This window comes from Juglans regia, chromosome 4 (genome assembly GCF_001411555.2).
Source record: "Juglans regia cultivar Chandler chromosome 4, Walnut 2.0, whole genome shotgun sequence".
Classification (NCBI taxonomy): domain Eukaryota; kingdom Viridiplantae; phylum Streptophyta; class Magnoliopsida; order Fagales; family Juglandaceae; genus Juglans; species Juglans regia.
The window spans coordinates 7,794,061-7,816,700 of NC_049904.1; the positions used below are offsets into that span (position 1 = coordinate 7,794,061).

At 33.9% G+C, this 22,640-nt stretch overlaps 1 protein-coding gene across 1 annotated transcript; it reads right to left on the reverse strand.

Moving 5' to 3' along the window:
• Positions 1 to 17,888: 17,888 nt before the first annotated feature.
• On the reverse strand, positions 17,889 to 19,454 carry LOC108985980 (UDP-glycosyltransferase 86A1-like). The gene is made up of 2 exons (XM_018958475.1): positions 19,327 to 19,454; positions 17,889 to 18,411 (listed from the first exon to the last, which is right to left on the reverse strand). The coding sequence occupies exons 1-2, from the start codon at positions 19,452 to 19,454 to the stop codon at positions 17,889 to 17,891; spliced, it is 651 nt and encodes a 216-aa protein (XP_018814020.1).
• Between the last annotated feature and the right edge of the window lie 3,186 nt (positions 19,455 to 22,640).

Here is a 22,640-nt window from a genome sequence, read left to right on the forward strand (position 1 = left end):
TTCATCAATATCTTGATTGCTTTGTTTAGAGATCACATTAAAAAGCAATACAATCATGACATTTGTAAATATATTTGTAAAGATATTTCACGACTTTAATTGTAGAGCAGATCTCAACATTGATATGAGAATCAAATATTGCAAGTAAATATAGATTATATGGAACAACCCAACGGTTATCCAAATGTTGTCCACTAACTTTGACAGTAATCCATTATCACGATGCTTATATTATGGAAAACAATCATTTCCAACATTTGTATTAGTGATTGAGTTGAGTTATTGCATATTTTATACATATAGAACCAATATATTTTATTTATTTCATTACATTATTACTGGTTTCAAATGGAAAAATGGTTAAGATGAATAAATCTGAGTTGTGTTTTAAATTGGTTAATAACATGATTTATGCTTAATTTTATAACTTGTGATATAATTGGACAATATTCATTCACATGTACAACATATTTTTGATATTCTATTATTCTTTTTTATTTTATTTTCTTTCTAATTTCTATTGTTTTTATAGGTCAAGAAATACAAAAGAAAAAAAGCCAAAAAGACACAAAAGGGAAAAGTAAAAAAGGCAAGCTCTTGGTCTCTCAAAATGCATGCTGATAACTCACATGAAAAAGAAAAAAAAGAAGAAGAAAGAAACCCATGCACGCATGCAATGGAAAGGGAAGTTGGGGCATTTTGAAAATGAGGGAGTTTCCGTAAGGTGATTTGAGGGGACGACGCAAACAAGGGAGTGATATATTTTTTTCTTTTCGGGACTTTTTGCATAGAAGCGCTGCACATTTGAAGAGCTCCTCCAAAGGTCCAATTGCCGCTCCAGCCGCCTCTTTCATTGCCTACCACCTTCATCTCTATATATTTGGCTTGCTCTTCTCAGTCTCTACTATTTATTTAATTTTAGTTTAAAGTTTATGGAGTATTTCTGAATTTTTGACTTAGAATTTTGGGCAATTTATTTGCTATTTATTTTATTTAATGTCGTTATTTTTCTTGCTCTTTTAAGCTTCCATTTAATAGTGATTACAATTGCTATAGATTGATCTTGAGAATTTGTGATTTAAATACAAGGATGAACCCTAGAATTTTGATTTTGAGGCTTTTCAATTTTCAGTTCGTATTTTGTCAATTATTTTCTAATCTAATTTATTTTTTAGCGTAGTTTTATTAATATCTTAGTTCCATTGCATATTAGATTAATTAAAGTTTAATTAAGACTTAAATAATTTCAGTTTTATTATTTAATTTTTAGATTAATTAAGATTGTTTAGCTTAATTGATTCCTTCATTGTTAATTTTAATTTGTTAGTCTTTTACGTTTCATTTCGACGCTCAAAAATTCAAAAATATGAATCTAGTCCATGACTAGTGCCCTTTTCATTCCCGTTGCACCCTTCCATTCATTGCACATACCACTATTTTTATTTTCTCTTTGTGAATATTTTCACCATTTTAAACGAGTTTGATTTTAAGTAACTTTCCCTGAGGAGACGATCTAGGAATTTATTCCTAATTATTACGTGACATCCTCCTGCACTAGGGATAACCTTTGTGCTACTCATTTTTGAGTAAATCAAATTTTTAGCACCGTTGCCAAGGAACAGTTGCTTGACGTAAATTTAGACTAGTTATTTTTATCTCAAATGTTTCTTTCACTATCTTATCTCTGATTATACATTTCACTTATCACCTACTGCTCAATCACTTGAACCTTATGCTATTTGGACTGATGTTTCATGTTATGGATGAGGGACAATTCAAATAGGTTGGTTAGGGTTACATCGAGCACTGAGAGTATTATACACAGCTTAGAGATAGATAGCTCTTCTGTTTTTTCTACAGACGAGGACATTAAAATTGAACAAACCATGGCTACACCTGTACCACGCACTCTTAGGGATTATTTGCAACCCACTCACACCACTACACCATCATGCATTATTTTACCTGATGACGCACCTAATTTTTCTATTAAGCATGTCATGATGTCAGTGATACCTCAGTTCCACAAGATGGATTCTGAGAGTCCTTATCAGCACTTGACAGATTTTGAGTTGACCTGTACTACTTTTATCAATAGAGCCACTACTGATGAATTTATTAGATTTCGTTTATTTCCTTTCTCGTTAAAGGATAAAGCAAAGATTTGGTTTAATTCTTTGAGGCCTAATTCTATCTCTAGTTGGTCTGATATGCAACGTGAGTTCTTACAAAACAATTTCTTTTCAGAGAACTTAGTATTTACAGGAGCAGATTAGTCAGTTTAATTAGAAATGTGACAAGACTTTCCAGGCCAGCTGGGAAAGGTTTAAAGATTTGGTGAACATCTATCCACATCACGATTTTGAATCCTGGAGGTTGGTGAATTATTTTTACACTAGTCTCCCTCCACAATGCAAGCAGTTTGTTCAGACTATGTGCAATGGAGAATTCTTTAGTAAGGAACCTGATGAAGCATTGTCATTTTTTGACTATCTTGCTGAGAGCGCACAACAATGGAAGACTCGGACTGATCGAGTTTCATTGATAGCACAGCCACTAAGGGCTATTGCTGGTGGAGGCAGATATGAGTTTAAGGAGGACATTGACGTTCAAGCCCGAATAGCTGCATTAACTAGAAGACTGGAGGTTATGGAGATGGAAAATGTGAAGGCTATGAAAACAGTAAAGGTATGCTCTTTACGTGTTGATTCAAACCACAAGACCCAATATTGCCCAATCATGCTAGTATTTTAGGACAGCGGTTCTGAGCAGATGCAATCAGCAAACTGGGTTAATAGAGCACAAAATCAGCCTTTCTCCAATATATATAATCCAGGATGGAGGAATCACCTAAATTTCTCATGGAGGAATGATCAGCCTGGCCGGTCTCTGCCACCTTCTCAGCAGCCATTTCATCAGGCTGCTCCTTAGCACCAGTATCAGCCATATTAGAATTCTTAGAGCTATCCTTTTGTTGCACCTCCAGGATTTCAACCTCATGTAGTTGCACAGAGTTCTCAGCCTCAATCATCTGGGAAGAAGTCTCCTCTAAATGACAGTATGACACAGATGGCCAATACACTTCAACAATTCATGCAGATTCAGGCCACCACAAACAATCAGAACTCTCAGGCCATAAATGACTTGCGGGACACCATCAATAAGATGAGCAAGACATTGAGCACTCTAGAGAAAGAGAAATTCCCAGCACAACCTTACCCTAATCCTTAAGTATACCGGCAACAACAACAGCAAGTGCATAATGTGTCATGAGAGGCTTTTGAGACAGCGAAGGCCGTTCTTACTTTGAGTAGTGGAAAGAAAGTTCCCCAACCAGAGTTGACTATGGACACATAGGTAGTTGCTCCTACACCTGAAGATGCCACAGAGACTGGTGAAGCTAAAAAAGAACTAGAGGTAGTGAGACCAGAGTTGAAGAAGCCTGTGAGTGCAGATGCTGAAACTAGTAGGGGGTACCAACCTGTGGTTCCCTATCCTCAGAGATTGGCAGCTGGCCAAAAGAACAAATACCACACTAAGATTCAGGATATTTTCAAGCAAGTAAAGATTAATATTCCACTCTTGGATGCCATACAACAAGTGTCTTCATATGCAAAATTTTTGAAGGACTTGTGCATAGTGAAGAGGAAGCTGAATGTAAAGAAGAAAACTTTCCTAACGGAGCAAGTCAGTACATTGATATTGAGCGAGATTCCTTAAAAGTTCAGAGATCTCGGCTCTCCCAATATTTCCATTATGATTGGTGAGTCACTTATTGAGAGAGCTTTACTTGATTTGGGGAGTAGTGTGAACTTGCTACCATTCTCAATGTATGAGCAGTTGGGATTGCGTGAGCTGAAAAAGACCTCCATCATGCTACAGTTGGTTGACAGATCAGTTAAGGAGCCGAGTGCTATTGTTGAGGATGTGCTGGTCCAGGTGGACAAATTTTACTACCCAGTAAATTTTGTAGTTCTTGATATGCAGTAGCCAGCCTCCACTATTTACCAAGCTCCTGTCATTCTTGGAAGACTATTTCTAACTACATCAAATGTTTTGATTAATTGCAGAAGTGGAGTTTTGAAGCTTACTTTTGGGAACATGGCATTTGAGTTGAACGTTTTCAATGCTTGCAAGATGCCAGCACATTTTGATGACACAAGTGATTCGAATGCTGTGGAGAGTTTGACACCAACAAAATTTATTTGCTCAACTTTTCCTTTCTCTGATAATGATTTCATGAAAAAACTGAATTTTTATTTGATGAAAAAATTGACCATGTTGATGAAAATGCCTTTGAATTTTTGGACTATTTTGCAGATTCTTCTTAACCAATTGAAGTACAATTTGCAGGCGCAAGATGGAAACTCCAGTTTGAAATTGTACCACCACCAGACATACAATCTTCAGACGAAGAAGTTCCCCAGTTGGAACTAAAACCATTTCCTCAAGATTTAAAGTATGTGTTTCTTGGTCCTGAAGAATACACTTTTTCTATGGTGATTTCCTCAAAGTTAACTTAGAAGGATGAAACCCAGTTGATTGAAGTCTTAAAAAAGTATTGAGGCGCAATTGGTTGGACAATAGCTGACATCAAAGGTATTGATGTTGCTGTTTGTACCCACAAAATCCATCTTGAAGATGATGCTAGACCGGTTCGTGATGCTCAACGTAGGCTCAATCCTACCATGAAGGAAGTTGTCAAAGAGGAAGTGCTTAAGCTGCTCGCAGTGGGTATCATTTACCCAATCTCAGACAGTAAGTGAGTAAGTCCAACTCAAGTGGTATAATAAAAATCTAGTTTAACTATTGTAAAAAATGATAAAAATGAGTTGATTCCAACTAGAATAGTTATTGGTTGAAGAATGTGCATTGATTATAGAAAACTTAATTCAGCCAGTAGGAATGATCATTTTCCTTTACCATTCTTGGATCAAATTTTAGAAAGAGTGGCTAATAATGCATTTTATTGCTTCTTGGATGGATACTCTGGTTATTATCAAATTGCTGTAACGCCTGAGGACCAGGAGAAAATCACTTTCACTTGTCCTTTTGGCACCTTTGCTTTTACTAGAATGTCTTTTGGTTTGTGTAATGCTCCAGCTACATTTTAGAGATGCATGATGAGTATTTTTTTGACATTATTGATGATATTTGTGAAATATTCATGGATGACTTCTCTATTTTTGAAAAATCTTTTGATAGTTGTTTGCATAATTTGGCACGTATTCTCCAGAGATGTGAGGAAAAAAGCTTTTACTTAATTGGGAGAAATGCCAATTTATGGTTACTCAGGACATTGTCTTAGGACATATTATTTCTTCTGAAGGTATAAAGGTCGACAATGCAAAAATTGAATTAATATATAAACTTCCCATCCCTAGGACGGATAAGGATATTCGTTCTTTTCTTAGTCATGCTGGCTTTTATAGACGGTTTATTCAAGGGTTCAGTTCTATTGCAAAACCTTTGTGCACTCTTTTACAAAATGATATTGAATTTGTTTGGACTAATGAGTGCCAAAAAGTTTTTTATACCCTTAAAGAATCGCTTACCACTGCCCCCATTATGCAACCCACTCAGTGGGACTTTCCCTTTGAAATCATGACTGATGCAAGTGATTATGCCTTAGGAGCTGTTTTGTGGCAGCGTGTGGATAATAGACCTTTTGTGATTTATTATGCTAGTAGAACGTTGAATGATGCCCAGAAAAATGATACCACTACTGAAAAAAAATTGCTTGTAGTGGTTTTTGCACTGATAAATTTCAAACTTATATTTTTGGTTCTCCTGTTACTATTTTCACTGACCACTCTGCTCTTAAGTATTTGTTGGCTAAGAAAAATGCAAAACCACGCTTGATTCGCTAGATTTTACTACTTCAAGAGTTCAACATCAACATTAAGGACAAGAAAGGAGTTGAAAACGTGATAGCTGACCACCTCTCTAGATCGCCATCATCCTCCTCTTCAAATGTCAGCCTTCCTCTTGACGATACTTTCCCGGATGAGCAGTTGTTTGTGATTAATAGAGCTCCCTGGTATGCTGACATAGTCAACTATCTGGTGACTGAGCGAATGCCTTCTGAATGGTCCACCCAAGATAAGTGTCGACTTCTCTCTGAAGTACGACACTTTTACTTTGATGATTCATACCTTTTCAAATATTGTTCGGACCAATTGATTCGAAGATGCATTCCTGATGATGAGTTTTCTTCTGTGTTGAGATTTTGTCATATGGGTGCATGTGATGGTCATTTTTCAACAAAGAAAACAGTCACTACAATTTTGCAAAGTGGTTTTTACTGGCCTTCCATGTTTAAGGATGCTTATCATTTTTGTAAGGCTTGTGAGCCTTGTCAAAAATTGGGATCCATTAGCAAAAGAGACATGATGTCTCTTTCCCCTATTCTTACTTTAGAAATTTTTTATTGTTGAGGAATAGACTTCATGAGACCTTTTTCGGTTTCCTTTGGAAATACATTTATTTTATTGGCTGTGGATTATGTTTCAAAATGAGTGGAGGCCGTCACTTACAAAACAAATGACCAATCGTGCTGTCCTAAAATTTTTGCAATCTTTGTTTCCTCGCTTTGGCATGTCCAAAGTTATTATTAGTGATGGAGGTTCTTATTTTTGCAACAAACTATTTTCTACACTCGTGAAGAAATATGGTATCACACACCGAGTTTCTACCCCTTATCACCCTCAAATAAATGGGTAAACAGAATTGGCAAACAGAGATATCAAAATCATTTTAGAGAAAACTATCAATCCTAAAAGGAAATATTGGTCAGTTAAGTTTCTTGATGCTTTATGGGCTTATAGGACAACTTTTAAAACAAATCTAGGAATATCCCCTTATCTATTAGTTTATAGTAAAACTTGTCATTTACCTGTTGATATTCAGCATCGAGCTCTTTAAGCTATAAAACATGTTAACATGTTACTTGATGAAGTTTCAGGGTCGATAAAATTGCAGATCAATGAAGCTTATGACAACGCTCAAATAGCGAAGGAATGCATGAAAATTCTACATGATCAGAAAATTCATTCAAAGCATTTCACACTTGGCCAGGAAGTTCTTTACAACTCTCACTTATATATTTTTCCTGGTAAATTGAAATCCTGATGGAGTAGGCCATACGTTGTAAAGAAGGTTCATTCTCACGGGACGGTAGACATTGTCAATTCGTAGAATGGCAATAGCTTCACTATCAATGCACAACGTCTAAAGTCGTTTCTAAAGTAGTGGAGGGTGGGGCCCCACCCCCCACCCCCCACTACCCCGCCCGCATGGAATAGCCCATGCCAGGGCGGGGGGCGGATTGACCCTAGCGGGGCCCCGCCCCCGCCCCACACTCCTCCAATTTTTAATGTAAAAATTTTTAATTTTTAATATTTATATAAGTAATTTATATAAATATATTGTATATAAATATATACAATTTGTTAAAAACTTGAATTTAATTTCAAATTAATGGATTACCTTGGCCTCCTAAGCCAACCATTATATAGGAGGCCAATACAATACAATAGTAATTACTATTGTATTGCATTGGCCTCCTATATAATGGTTGGCTTAGGAGGCCAAGACAATTCAAAATATAACTCTAATGAGTATTTTTTTAATGTATAAATTTCAATTTATACTTTAAATTCTATTATAATTTGAGTCTAAAAATATTTTTAAACTAAAAAAAAAAAATAATTTAGACAATGGGCTGAGCGGAAGGCGGGACGGGGTGCGGTTTCTACCCCAGCCCCCGGTAGCGGGGCAGGGGGCGGCGGTGGGGAGGGGGTGACCCCGCCCCGCACCATGCGGGTAGCACCCCTACCAAAACATATTTTAATTTGTAAAATTCAGGCTCGAGAAGTAATTTTATAATTTGGATACCTTTTGAAAAATCAAATATTCTGGATAAGAATTTTGCAAATCAAAAGCCAACGTTCACATTGTTTTAGAGACTTTTATATTTGCATGCTTGTAATACAGCCAAACGGAAAATATTTGTGCAGAAAAATCATAACATATTCTATATGTTATTAAGGAATTCAAGTTACAATCATCTTCAATTTTGAAACTCAACACTATTTTTAAAGTCCTTGACAGTTTGATATTTAAAAGAAAATATGTGTTAAGAAAAATATGAACAGAATCTAAAAGTTGACAAGGCCTTGAGCGTTAATGACTTGTATTGAATTAATTATGACGAAAATTAATCTTATTTTCAGAGTCATGTAAGTTCATTCATACATATTTAGTTTTTGTCATAAACAAAATAGCAAATTGTGCAACACACAACCAATAGTCGTGCACTTTAAAGCAGAACAAAATATATATATATATATATATAAAGTAGAGTGCATATTAAACTTTCAATATGATATAAATTCCAAATAAAAAATTGCATATCAATACTATACCAAAAAAAAAAAAAAAAAAAGTCCAATATTTACAGATTTGAAAATTTCTAAAAATAAAAATATTGCATAACATAAAAAGGACTTCACAAAATGATCCTTAAGAATGAACGAACGAATACATGGAGGAAAAAAAAGAAGACGTTAATAAATAAAAAGCTCAAACAAAACAATGGAAAGCTTGAAAAAAAAAACCTTAAAACTAAATAGCACAAAATTTTGATACTTTCATATTTACATAACAACACAAAATTTTGATATTTTGATATTTACATAACAACATCTGATAGTTAATAAATAAGAAATTCAAAGAAAACAATGATAGAGGTTTTTTCATAAAATTGTTAATCTCAATACAAAGAACATAAATAAGGAGGATTTTTGTCATATGATGGAACAAGACTAACAATTTCTTCTTTCATTTGAAGATTATCACTGCAGACAATTATGCTAAAAAATTCCATCATCTTATGAAAATCCTCGTCATCTAAATTCTTTTTTTTTTAGAACAAACATAATAACAAATATTATCTTTTATTTCATTGTAAGAATATATCGCACAACATTCATAACATGCAAACCAAAGAATACACTGCACACCATCCAACTCATCAAACTATTAATTCTAATAGAAAGAACATAAATGAGGAGGATTTTCATCAGATGATGGAATAAGACCATAACAATTCCTTCTTTCATTTGAAGATTATTACTGCAGACAATTATGGTAAAACATTTCATCATCTTATGAAAACTCTCATTATCTAAATTCTTTTTTTTAGATCAAACAAAATGACAAATGTTATCTTTTATTTCATTGTAAGAATATATCACACAACAATCATAACATAAAATCAAATAACACACTACACACCATCCAGCTTCAAATTTATATACATTTTTTAGCAAATTTGGAATTTGATTGCTTTTTTTAAATTTTGTGCCATAAGAGAATAAAACAATATCATAAAATCTAAAATTCAACAAATCTATATACAATCAGCTTTGCTACATGCAACCGAGCGGCGAAACCGTTGGGGAATCGGCTGCCACATCAGCTAATATATTTAAAAGAAAAAAACAGATGAAACACGGGAGAAGGAGGAAATAATTCAAAATTCTGCAATAGAAAACCCAAAAAAACTGCTCTGCGTTGTAGTCGTCTTTGGGCCTCTTTGTTCATAAATCATGGTATCTGCTCGACCAGTTTGATAGAGAAGAAGGTAGATCTCGTCTGAAGCTGCCAAAGCCCCACCCATGGTTGCTTTCCTCCTTCCACGTCCGAAAAGCAATACCCCATCTTCGTCTCTCTCTCAAGCCTAAATGAGATTTTTTTTTTGTTTTTGTTTTCTCTTCTCTATTTAAAATCTTGGATAAATTATTTACTTATCCTCTAAAATATTTTTAGTGGAATATTTTTTGTGTTTAGTTCGTAACCCACTTCAAAGAAAACGTGTGTTGAGGATTGTGATTATGGAGGTTCGTCTACTTCTGCTCTGCACTATTTATTAAGGGAGAACAAGCTATTTTTTTTTTCCCTTGGGCAATTTTGCTTTAAAATCAAAACAGAGAAAAATAAAAATAGATATTAATGAACCCAAAATAAGAGTTTTAAATACAACGAAATTAATTAATTATTTATAAAATCATTATTCATTTGAGTCTTTTCTGCAGTCGTTGAGAACTTGAAAGTAACGTTCAGAGTTTTTGAATCGATGAACACTGGACATTGTTTAATAACAGGAAATAAATAAATAAATAATTATAGAACTTGTAAAAGAACATTGACTGCTTTTTTTTTTTTTTTTTGGGTTCTCAGACATTTCTTTTGATTCTTTGAAAAGCTTTGGAAGGTTGATTTTTTACTGTGCTTGGGGAAGATGAAGGACCTTTTGTGCTTGAGGAGCATTTGTGTTTGAAAGTTAGAAATGAGAAGGATGAAGACGCGGAGAAGAAATGAAGGAAAGTTAAACGTTTTGAAAAAGTAAAACGTTACCGTTTTATTTAGTGCCATATGGGACACGGTTACCCAGCGGTTTCCTCATCCGGTTACATTCAGCATTTTTCATATACAATACAGGTCAAGATATAAAAACTTTAATTTGCTAAATTGAAAAAACAGAATAAAAAAAAATCTGATGAAAAATCAACTCCATAGCAAAAAAAAGGCTAGAAAAAATGCATTTATTCACAAATTTGAAACTCTTGATCACTCCTCAAACTATAAATAAATTAATAATCACATGTTATAACGAAATAGTTGAGAAAGACAAACCTTAAATTAAAACTCCAATGCGAATGCTATTGTTAGAAACCTTCTACAAAAAATAAATAAAAAGTTAATGTTACACAATGGATATATTCACAATTAAAAATAATAAAATAATGCAAAAAAATTACAAAATACAAATATAAAACAATCCATGCAACTACATATTCAAACACATTGAGCAAGTTCATAAATACCAACCTGAAATCAACAAACAAATAAAATGAAAACATATAAACAATCTTTGCAAATGCCCAAAGTAGTTGCAGCTAAATCGAATATTATGGTAAGCACAATTATAAAACACAACAATATAAGAAATGAGCACAAAATCATATATTGAACAAACAAATATTAAATATTTATATTCAATGAATATTGAACAAACATACATCAAACAATCAAAGCCCAAATTGAGAAAGTTAAAAAAATACCAACCTGAAATGAAAAGCCCAAACCAGTTAGTCATCATAACATCAAACGAAAAAAACAACAATTTACAAGTTCTATCTTCTATACTAAAACAAAAATAAATAAAATATATTATAAAATACTTTTATTTTACATCTTTTCAATATATATATTGCATATCAAATCTTGAAACATACAAAAAAATATACAAACTAAAAAAAAACCACATCATCTAACCAATATAATAATAATGAGCAATAAAATACAAAAAAAGTTCCCGTGTCTCAAACGTAACCCTCTCATCAGAGCTGACTGCAACAAGTGAGGTGCATCAAAGCACTCACTTAAATCGACCTTAAAAAACAAAACATATCTACAACATCAACACACCCATTTAAACTCGCCAAAAAAAAAAAAAAAAATCCATGATCATGCATCAGCACATCACCACATCATCACCTAAAAAAAAAACAGTTTTAAAGTTTGAAACAAAACCAAGTTGAATCATCTTTCGCAACATAGCAAAGGAAAAGAACCCATATATTTCTTTCACAAACAAATAAATACCATCTGTGCGCATCATCGACCATAGGATGAGAACAAAAAGATCAAAACAATGCAGGCCTTAAAACCACAAAGGAAAAAAAAAACCCATATAAAATATTAAAACCATATTTAACTTCATGAAAAAAAGTCCGAACGAGAAAAGAAGAGAGGATGCAAAGAAGCCCATGAAAAAAATCTATTTTTTCACAAAAAATTTAAAAAAACCCACAATATGCAAACACAAAACATACAAAGGAACGACATACATTTTCAAGACCGAACGTGAAAAAAAAAAAAAGAGAATGCAAAGAAGTCCATGCAAAAAATCTATTTTTTCACAAAAAAAATACAAAAAACTGAGAAAATGAAAGATAGAAAAATATATATTTTTTTTTTCACAAAAAATCTACAACATGCAAACCCACAACATAGAAAGGAACGACATCTGTGCAAATCTGAAGAGAAAAGGCCAACATCCCCACGAGACTGACGTCTATGCAAATACCAAAAACCCACAACATGCACAACATATCTGCAAATCTAAAGAGAGAATGCGAAGAAGCCCATGTAAACAATCTAATTTTTCATAAAAAAAAATACAAGAAGCTAAGAACATTAAAAAACTGAGAACATACAAATTCAGAACATAAAAACGAACCCTTAACAACATAAAAAAGAAACTTAACAAACCCACGAGAAAATACATTTTTTCACAAAAAATACAAAAAAAACCCACAACATGAAAATCTGAAGAGAAAAGTTTACTTTTTAGCAAAAAATACCAAAAATCCACAGCATGCACAAACCCATGCAAAATCTGAACAAACCCATGTAAAATTTCCAAATGAACAGCACCCTAAAAAAAAACCCAATAAACCCATGTAAAATCACCAAACTAACGGCACCCAAAAAAATACAAGAAGCCGAGAACATAAAAAAAATCGAGAACATACAAATCGAGAATATCAAAATGAACACTCAACAACATAAAAAAGAAATCAAACAAACTCACGAAAAAATATATTTTTTCACAAAAAATACAAAAAACCCACAACATGCAAATCTGAAGAGAAAAGTTAATTGTTTCTCAAAAAATCAAAAAATATAAACAAACGCACAACATGCAAATCTGAACAGAAAAGATTATTTTTTCGCAAAAAATACCCAAAACCCATAGCATGCACAAATCCACGTAAAATCTAAAGAACCCCATGTAAAATTTTCAAAAGAACAGCACCAAAAAAAAAAAAAAACCTAACAAACCCATGTAAAATTCCCAAACTAACGGCACAAAAAAAAAAACCTGAAAAAATACTCAGAGAACACAAAATACTAATGGAAGAGAGAAAGCGAAGAGAGAAGATGCAGAGAAAATGATACAAAGATGCAGAGAGAGGAGAGAGCGTCACTTTCGGAGGTGAAAGCAGAGAGAGAAGGCATTTCGGAAATAAAAGCCAGAGAGAGAAGACACAAAGACAATAAAAAAAATCTCGGGAAGGAAAAAAACCAAAAAACCAAAATACCCTCAAAGACCAAAATACTCCCACTTAAACGGATACAAAACATTAAAACAGAAGGATAAAATACACAAAATACACAAAAAAATGGACCACAACACGGAAGACGACAAAAAGTACCGTTCACAACTATCCCCATTTATTATATATACTAGTTAAGGGCAACGTGCGCTGCACGTATGCCCAGTTGTCTACTATTAAATATTATAAGATGTATAATAGACAGTAAAATATGATCAATTTCAGATAAAACCATCGTGTAAAGTAAATCATCATATTATCATAAGCAGCATATGAATAAGGATTTTTAACTAAATCATTTCCCTTTTTATCTCATATTATAAACCCTAATATCAATACTTATATCCAATAGTATTTTTACGAGTTCCAGATAAAATAATATATAATGATAATCTTGGATCTTGTTAGGCAGCAAACTCAAGAATTGAATGCATTTAAATGAAATGTAACATCCATAAGCAAATTAAGATTATTTCTTTTACTAAAAATAAAATATTGTTTGGTTAACCTTACCAAAATCTCTTGTTTAAAAGACTAATGTTTCTATAATATTAAAAAATAATATTTTAACAATATTTTATTTAACTTTTAATTTTCATTTCAACTAATCTCATCTCAATTAGGATCTAAGCTATCAAAAAAAAAACCTCAGTATCCAAACTCACCTAATCAGCAAAAGAGCAAAAACATAAGAGAACCGGATTTGATGAGAAAAAAGGAAAAAAGAGAGAGAGAAAAATTGATAAGAATACTGTTCATCCCTTACTTATTTTCAAATAAAAGTCTATTTGAAAATAGATTTTATTCCAAAATTTTCATATCATATCATATCTCCTTTTTAAACATAACTGAAATACAAAATTTTAAAAATAATCATTACAATTTTTTCAAAATTTCAAATTTCAAATAAAATATAATTTATCTTTTTAAATTTTAAAATAAAAATAATATTATAAAATTATAATCTAAGTGTCTGATAATATTTTAATTTTATAATATTTTTTATTTAACTCTTTCTCTCTTTCAATTATCTTTTATAAAATTTCATCTCATCTAACTCTCTCCAACATTATATAAATTTTCAGAGAAGGAAAAAATTAAAAATGTTCTAATATATATTAACATATTCTAGACCATATTATTTAACACTACAAATAATGTTAAATTATTGCGTTAGTTCAAAGGCAGTTTAGCTTTTAATTTAAAAATACAAACCAGATCATCTTAATTTATTTCAAAACTTTTCATAACTCTTTTTAATATTATTAAAACAGAAACACTATAAAAAATAATAACAATAAAAAGCATTAATTTATTTAACATTTTCACATTTGGGTAAATAAAATAGTAATAATGACATATTATATTTTTAAATTATTAAGAAGTTATAATTTATTTCCTTATAAAAATTTGTAATTATACTAACCAATCTACTATTATTACTTTTAATAATTATAGTTAGATGCGCATGTTGTATATTTGTTATTTTCAAAATAAATATATAATGTGTCAGTTTTAAAATTCAAAACTACAGTGGTAAGTATTAAATAATTTAATCATATATTTTATAAAGTCTCATCCTTTACATTTAAAAAAAAGTAATGATAGGGTTACTACCCTATTACTACCCAATTATTACTCATAGTTAATTTCAAGTTTTTTATTTTTTTATCATTTTCTTTGAAATATTTTTTTAACATCCTTAATCGAAAAAATTAAAAAAATATATAATTTTATTAATAATCACTTCCTTAACCATTAAGTAAAATAAAAAATTTAAAAAAAAATCAAATATAAAAAGAGTAGTAAATGAGTAGTAGGAGAGTAGTAATCCTATCATTTTCCTTTAAAAAAAATTAAACAAACTATAGTACATTAAAAATTATAGATCTACCTCAAATAGTGTAATTAATTTCAAGTTAATTAATAAACTATTCAATTTATCCAAAAATGAAAAAAAAATATTTAAGTTTATTTCTTAATAAATCATTAAACAAAAACCATTAATAAAAAAAAAATTAGATTTATACTGAAACTGTAACAATTCAATTCAATATTTACATAATTCAAAATTAAAGGAAATAAAACACAATAAAGACACAACGCTCCTATCAATAAAATTAAATTAAATTAAATTAAAAAAAAAAACAGAGCCGCGGCGGCTTGGATTCGTCATGGCGGTTAACGGCGGCACGATAGGAGCTGATATTGGAAGGGGAGGAACGCCGGACGGAGGGGAAGAGAATGGGTGGGGCGGTGTTGGCCACGCCGGCGTGCGGCGGAACACTGGAGGCGACGAAGAATCGGACGGGCCGCGGCTTCGATTCACTCGTGGCGGTCAACGGCAGCACGAGAGGGGCTGATATTGGAAGGGAATGGACGCCGGTGGGAGGGGAAGAGAATGAGAGCGGCGGTGTCGAGCACGACGGCGTGCGGCGGCGCACCGTAGCAGATGAAGAAACGAACGGGGGAGAGGGGAGGAGGGGCTCGCGCGCGGGAGAGACAGGGGCAAAATGGGAAAATTGTCAGTGGCAAAACCGTAGATTTGGAATAACAGTAAGGGTAAAATTGGAAAAAAAATGTTAGACGAAAATACTGTTACAGATCTCTTCGCGCTTTATATATAAGTAGATATATATATATATATATATATTATAGATATATATAGTTATTTCAGTCACCCTCAAAGAGTAGTTCCCCTTATGTACTTTTCAACCCAACAAACTGCTAACAATAGCCTGACAATGAAAATACTTAAGAAGTGTTGAGAATGTTTGTGAATAGTTATGAATAGAGATTGAAGTGGGTTTGTGGGTCTCTTTGAGAGTATTTTGAGTTGTTTAGATGTATGAAGTATGTTGAGTTGTTGACTTTTGGATAGATAATTGAAAAAGGTGTGGGTCCCATCAATGATTGATTTTTTTTTAATGATGATTTTATTTATATATAATAGTGATAAGTATTATAGTGATTTTATTTTTTATTTATATATAATAGTAATAAATATTATAGTGATTTTATTTTTTATTTATATTTAATGGTGATAAATATTATAGTGATTTTATTTTTTATTTATATATAATAGTGATAAATATTATAAAATATTTATAAATAATTATGAATAGACATTGAAGTGAGTTTGTGAGCCTCGTTGAAAATAAATAAACAAAAGTCGACTCCTTGGTACAAAGAGAGCCGAGAAGTTGTGGACTTTGTAATTGGTTTGAAGTGGACCAGTACTCTAATGTCTATGTTTCATCTTGCAGCTTGGACATGCGTTATTTGAAGTTAGTGACATAGATCACGATGCATGGGCCCAATAAACTATATTCTACTTTTAGCCCATGTTTTCAATCTTGAGCCCCAACAGAAATTAAGAAAGCACTTGTCTTCACTATTTTCTTCAGTACACATACGTAAATACATAAATATTTTCTTATCGGTTTTTTAAAATTATTATTTATTCTAAAAACTTAAATTGATAGAAAGATATAGATTTAATTATCTATATTTTTTTTAACACTATCATTAATTAGAGAAATTCATTTCTGTAATTTCCACAACTGTACGTTCTGTATATAGTATTTTCTGTCCTTTTCTTCTACTTATAGCGCATAAAGAACGAACTTGACAGGTGCTTAAACTGCCATCCGAGGCACGCACAAAACCATCAAAGTGCACTTTTACGATATAATAATTTTAGATTAAAGTTAAAAATTAAATAAAATATTATTAGAATATTATTTTTTAATATTATTTTTATTTTAAGATTTAAAAAATTAGTTGAATTGTTTATTATATTTTATATAAAAATTTAAAAAAATTATAATAATAAGATGAGATAAATTATTTATATATCTAAACAGCACGTTAGAGTAAGAATGATATGATAAAAATTACTTTGATGACATATAATTTATGGTGAAAGAATATGAGTATGACGTGTCCATTCTGTAGGATTGATTAATGATTAATACGCATAAGTTATGAGTAATGAAACAGATAGGGATGAAATTAAGCAATTAGAGACTTTTTCTTTCTTTTCCTTTTATTACTCAGAACAGAATAAAAAGCTGGCCGCCATCATCATCTTATCTGATAATAATTAGAAAACTTTGAAAAATCAACATATATAAACTCTCAAACGACAAGATGATCAAAAGATGGCAACTAAACGACGACCAACTCTGAGAGGGGCCTGGCCTGGCCGCTAGATCCAATATTCGAGAAAGTGACACCAGCTCTATAATTCGGTGGAAGAATATGCATCATCAAAAAAGATGATGCATGCAATTTTGACAGTTTCCACCATATGCATTAAAATTTGGATGAGGACAACTCCACACATATGGCCCATTCAGCAGGAGTTCAATTCTATCACTTGACTACTCCATTATTTGATAGAACTATCATGAAGATACATGGACCAAGAAAATAGATCATGTAGATCAACACGTACATCATTATAATCTACTACATTAATCTACTGATCTTCATCTTGGAATACAAGAAAAAATCACTTTTCAACATGATATCAAGTACTACTGGCCGTGTGATTGAAAATTGCATAATTCGAGATCAAGAAAACATGATTTGATCTTTAATGGTGAATATTGATTTCCTCATATTGGAATACTGTTTGTTTCCCATGTCACTACCCCAAGTTTCTCTCTAACTTTGAGCTTCACATCATCGATGAATTCATTGAGATTTTTTTTCTGAAGATCCATGGCCATGGATACTGTTCAATGCATTCTCTAGTATATTTCTGAGCTCCTTTGTATTCATTCTCAATGCATCACCTGATTTTCCACCCATCACACGATTGATCTTTGCTGCAACTTCCTCCCTTGTGATTAACTTCTTGTCGCAAAGATTAAGCCCGATCCTCCAACCATCGACCACTAGTTTTCTGTTTGTGAATTGGTCTGTCAGCAGAGGGAAACACAGTAGTGGAACACCGCACCATATACTCTCTAATATCGAGTTCCATCCACAGTGAGTTAGGAACCCTCCAACCGTCGGATGCGAGATCACATCAATCTGATGGCACCAAGTCACGACCAAGCCTCTACCTCTGACGTCATCTTCAAACCCAACAGTCAAGAAATCAGGTTCATCAGAATTCACAACATCTGGACAAAGAACCCAAATAAAATTCCCTCCACTTGATGAAAGTGCGTATGCTATCTCCGCAATATCATGTTTACTCACATGAGCATAGCTACCAAAAGAGACATACAAAACCGATTCCAAAGTATTTGCGTCCTTTGCACTTCTCCTGGACTCGATGAAGGTATTTTATTAGTTTGGTTCTAAATACTCCCCAGTGATTTGCCTGACTATTACCTATGAGTTGGCTTTCATCTCGACTTCCTCGCCTCCTAACACCCTCGTTATTACTACACTCGCGAGTATTGCTTCATATTCAGCTTCGTTGTTTGTTATTTTGAACTCCAATCATACTACATGGTACGACTCTTCTCCCTCATTCGTTACTACGTACACACCAACTCTTCCCCCTACTCGGCATGTTAATTCATCCATATATACTTGCCATAGATTTTTTTCAGGTGGTTTATGGACTTCTTCTCTAAAATTTAAAAATTTTACTACGACATAGGCCAAGACCTGTCCCTTCACGGCGGTTTTGGTATGTAACTGATGTCATACTCACTTAGTTCAATTGACCATTTGACCAGTCGTCCCGATGTGTCCGGTTTCTGCAATACTTTCTATAGAGGTGATGAGGTAATCACCTTTATCGGATGAGCTTGGAAATAAGGCCGTAATCGCCTTGCAGCTACCACCACGGCGAAGGCGACTAACTCAACCTTTGGATATCTGGCCTCAACTCATCTCAAGGCCCTACTTACGTAATACACCGACTTTTGTTCATTTCCCTCCTCTCGCACCAATCCTGAGTAGGCATCCATAAAGCTTAACATTTTATGCCCTGCTGTTGCGTCTACTATCATATCTATCCGCGGTAATGAAAAACTGTCTTTTGGGTAAGCATTGTTAAGATCGATGAAATCTACGCACATTCACCACTTTCCGTTGGATTTGTTTTACCAACACTACATTGGACAGCCACTCTGGATATTATGCTTCTATGATAAATCCAGCTCCTAATAACCTATCCACCTCATCCATGATTGCTTCGTACTTCTTGGTGCTGAAGTTTCTCTTCGTTTGTTGTAAAGGGCGCACCTTTGGGACTACGTTCAACTTGTGTTCGATGACCTCATCGCCTATCACGGACATATCCTTATGACTCTATGCGAATACGTCTTTATGGTCTAGAAGGAAGTCTATTAGTTGTTGTCTCTCTTTCGATGCTAATTTAGTCACGATCTTCACATGGCTCTCAGGACGATTCTGCTCAAGGGTGACCAACTCCAGGGGCTCATCTGCCTCCCCATGTTTCAGAGCATTTTCATCTCTAGTCTCTAGCTCCGTCATCATTACCCGGGGTCTTGGTGGGAGGACCACCTTTTCTTTAGTATCCACAATACTGGCCTCTCCTTGCCCCTGTCTAAGTTTCTGCACATAACATTCTCTGGCTAAGACCTGCTTGCCGCTTACCTCGCCTTTTCTAGCTCTTGTCGGGAACTTCATTTTCAAATGATAGGTCGAAATGATAGCCTTTAAAGCATTCAACGTGGGTTGCCCAATGATCGCATTATATGCTGACCAAGTTCTCACTACTAAAAACTCAGTCATCGCCGTGATGACATGAGGGTCTGTGCCTTCAGATACTAGCAATGCAATGGACCCCATTGGTTGTACCGCATCTCTAGTGAACCCTTTTAACGTAGTTGGTACTGGTTTCAATTGATCCGCACCGATTCCCATTTTGTTGAAAGAGTCCCAGAATAGAATATTCGCCGAACTTGCATTGTCAATTAATATCCTCATTGTGGTAAAATTTGCTACAAGCATTGTTACCACCAAAGCATCATCATAGGGATATACAACCCCTCGGCAATCCTCGTCTCCAAAAGATATTGCGGGAGACATCTGTACTCGGGGTTGCTTGATAGGTCTCTCCATATTATAAACTTCTTCATATCTTGCCAATCTAACATATGCCTTTCTTCATGAGGAAGTTGGACCACCTCTTACATACTCGCCCGCGATCATGTGTATCTCGCACAATGATGGATTTATGCGGTTATCATTCGCTCTCGGTCTTCGGTCACAAGGTTCATTTGACCTCCTCCCCTTCTTGGTGATTCCTGTCGCCTAGGGTTCTCACTCTTCCTTTTTTGTGCTCGATCTTTTGGTCATTTGTACGTCGTGGAGGGTGATGTTCTGGGCGATCAAGCATTTCAACTCGCCACTGCCTCTCATTTCTTCTACTTTACGTTTCAAGTTGTAGCAGTCCTCGATTTTATGTCCCCTTATTTTGTGATAAGTGCAATATTTCTCAGTTTGTCGCTCGTTAATATTGATTGGTTCTTCTTCCTCTATTTTATCGGAATAGTGCACATAACCGCCATTATGCCTTCTTAAATTACTATCCCGCCTTAACTCTTGTTGGTCTCTCTTTGCCTTTTGACCTCCATCTCTATCTTTCCTCTCTCCTTATTTCAGTTCCTGTTCATCCCTTCTTTCTGGCTGGGTGGTCAAGGAGATCAAGGTGTCTTCAGTATTAACAAAATCATCAGCCCTGTCCATGAATTCTCGTAAAGTGGAAGGGGTTTTCTTGGCCAACTCGGCCATAAAAGGGCTCATTGGCCAAATACCTCCCAACAATGCTGCTAGCATGATTTTCTAGTCTTAATCATCAGCTGTTATCTTCTCTTTATTGAAGCGTGTCAAATACGCTTTCAAACTTTCATCCTCTCTCTTTTTGACAATTAATAAGTATGCGGCTGGCCTCCTGTGCCTTCTACTCGCCATGAACTGGGTCAAGAACTGCTTGCCCAGTTCTTCAAAACTTTCTATGGAATTTGGTTGTAGTGCACTAAACTATCCTTTTGTCGATCCCTTTAAAGTCAAAGAGAAAACTTTGCATGCGATTTTTTTCGAGAATCCGTGAAGCGTCATATGGGCTCTGAAAGTCTCAAGATGTTCCACGAGATCTTTTGAGCCGTCATATAGGTCTATCAACTGGACTTTAAACTTTGGAGGCAGAGGCATCGTCATAATTTATGCAGAGAATGGTAGATTTGTACTGGACAGCAACTGATCGACCGAAGATGATGTTCCGTCATATTTATCCATCAAGCTACATACGTCGTGGTGCAGCTTTTTTGCTTCCTCATTCTCCTGATGGCATTTGCCAACGCCCGCACTGTTTGCCTTCGATCCATCTCTACCCTGTCAGCTTGACTGGGTGTTGCATCCTCTTCTAACAGCCCGTTTCGCAACTTGAGAGTCACATTCTCCTTACGCAATGAGTCAACCTTTGTGGAAAGTTTCTTTATTATCTCCTCCATTTCCGTAAGTCTTTCCTCCATGTTTTGTGAAGCTTCTTCCTGATCTCTACTTGCTTGAGACCGAGTGGTGATGGACATGTAAAAAGCACGCTAAGTGTGAGACAAAAATAATCTCATAGATGGCGCCAACTATTATGGGCGTGTTTCACCACCACCATTTCACGATTACTTGCAACCAAAGAGTAGAGGGTTTGGGGGTTCGAGGGAACGCCTCTGATACCTAAGTTAGTGATTGAAGATAATTTTAATAACACCAATGAGTTCGATCCTTCTACATACCTGGGCTCTTTCCTTATATAGAGAGAGCTCTAAGTTATATTTGTTCTTTTATCTGATAATGGTTATCCTTTATTTAAATTCAAACTTAGAGATGATAGTTCATCTCTTAATAAATTTGAATGATAGTTGTTTCTATCATTTGCCACCATTAGATAGTTATCCATTCGATTTTGACTATAGGTTGGGTTCTCTTGGCATTGAGCTAGGCTTTTTGGTAATGACACAGACTTTGGACTTAGGGGCCCAGGCCCACCTCGGGGGCCGGCTATCCAGTCGGGATGTCCTATCCAATTATTACTTATTCTAAAAATTTAAATTGATAGAAATATATAGATTTAATTATCTATATTTATTTTAACACTATCATTAATTAGGGAAATTCATTGCTGAAATTTCCACAACTTTACGTTCTGTATCCAGTATTTTCTGTCCTTGTTCTACTTATAACGAATAAAGAATGAACTTGTCAAGTGCTTAAACTTTCACAATCGTAGTAATGCACTCTCACCAAAACGAACTTGACATAACTCGTTTAAATAGTGAAATAAGATGAGGTGATATCATTTTAAATTAAAATTATAAATTAAATAAAATATTATTTTTTAATATTATTATTATTTTAAAAAATTTGATAAAATTGTAATGATGTGATGAGATGAGATGAGATGAGATGAAATGAAACCATTTCTATATTCAAACGAGATGTTAGAGTACGAATGATATGATA

Coding starts and splice junctions, on each gene's coding strand:
- LOC108985980 (XM_018958475.1), bottom strand. CDS start 19,454: ATGTCCGTGATAGGCGATGAGGTCATCGAACACAAGTTGAACGTAGTC. Junction 18,412..19,326: donor ATCATGGATGAGGTGGATAG/GTTATTAGGAGC, acceptor CTCTTTTGGTAG/CTATGCTCATGTGAGTAAAC.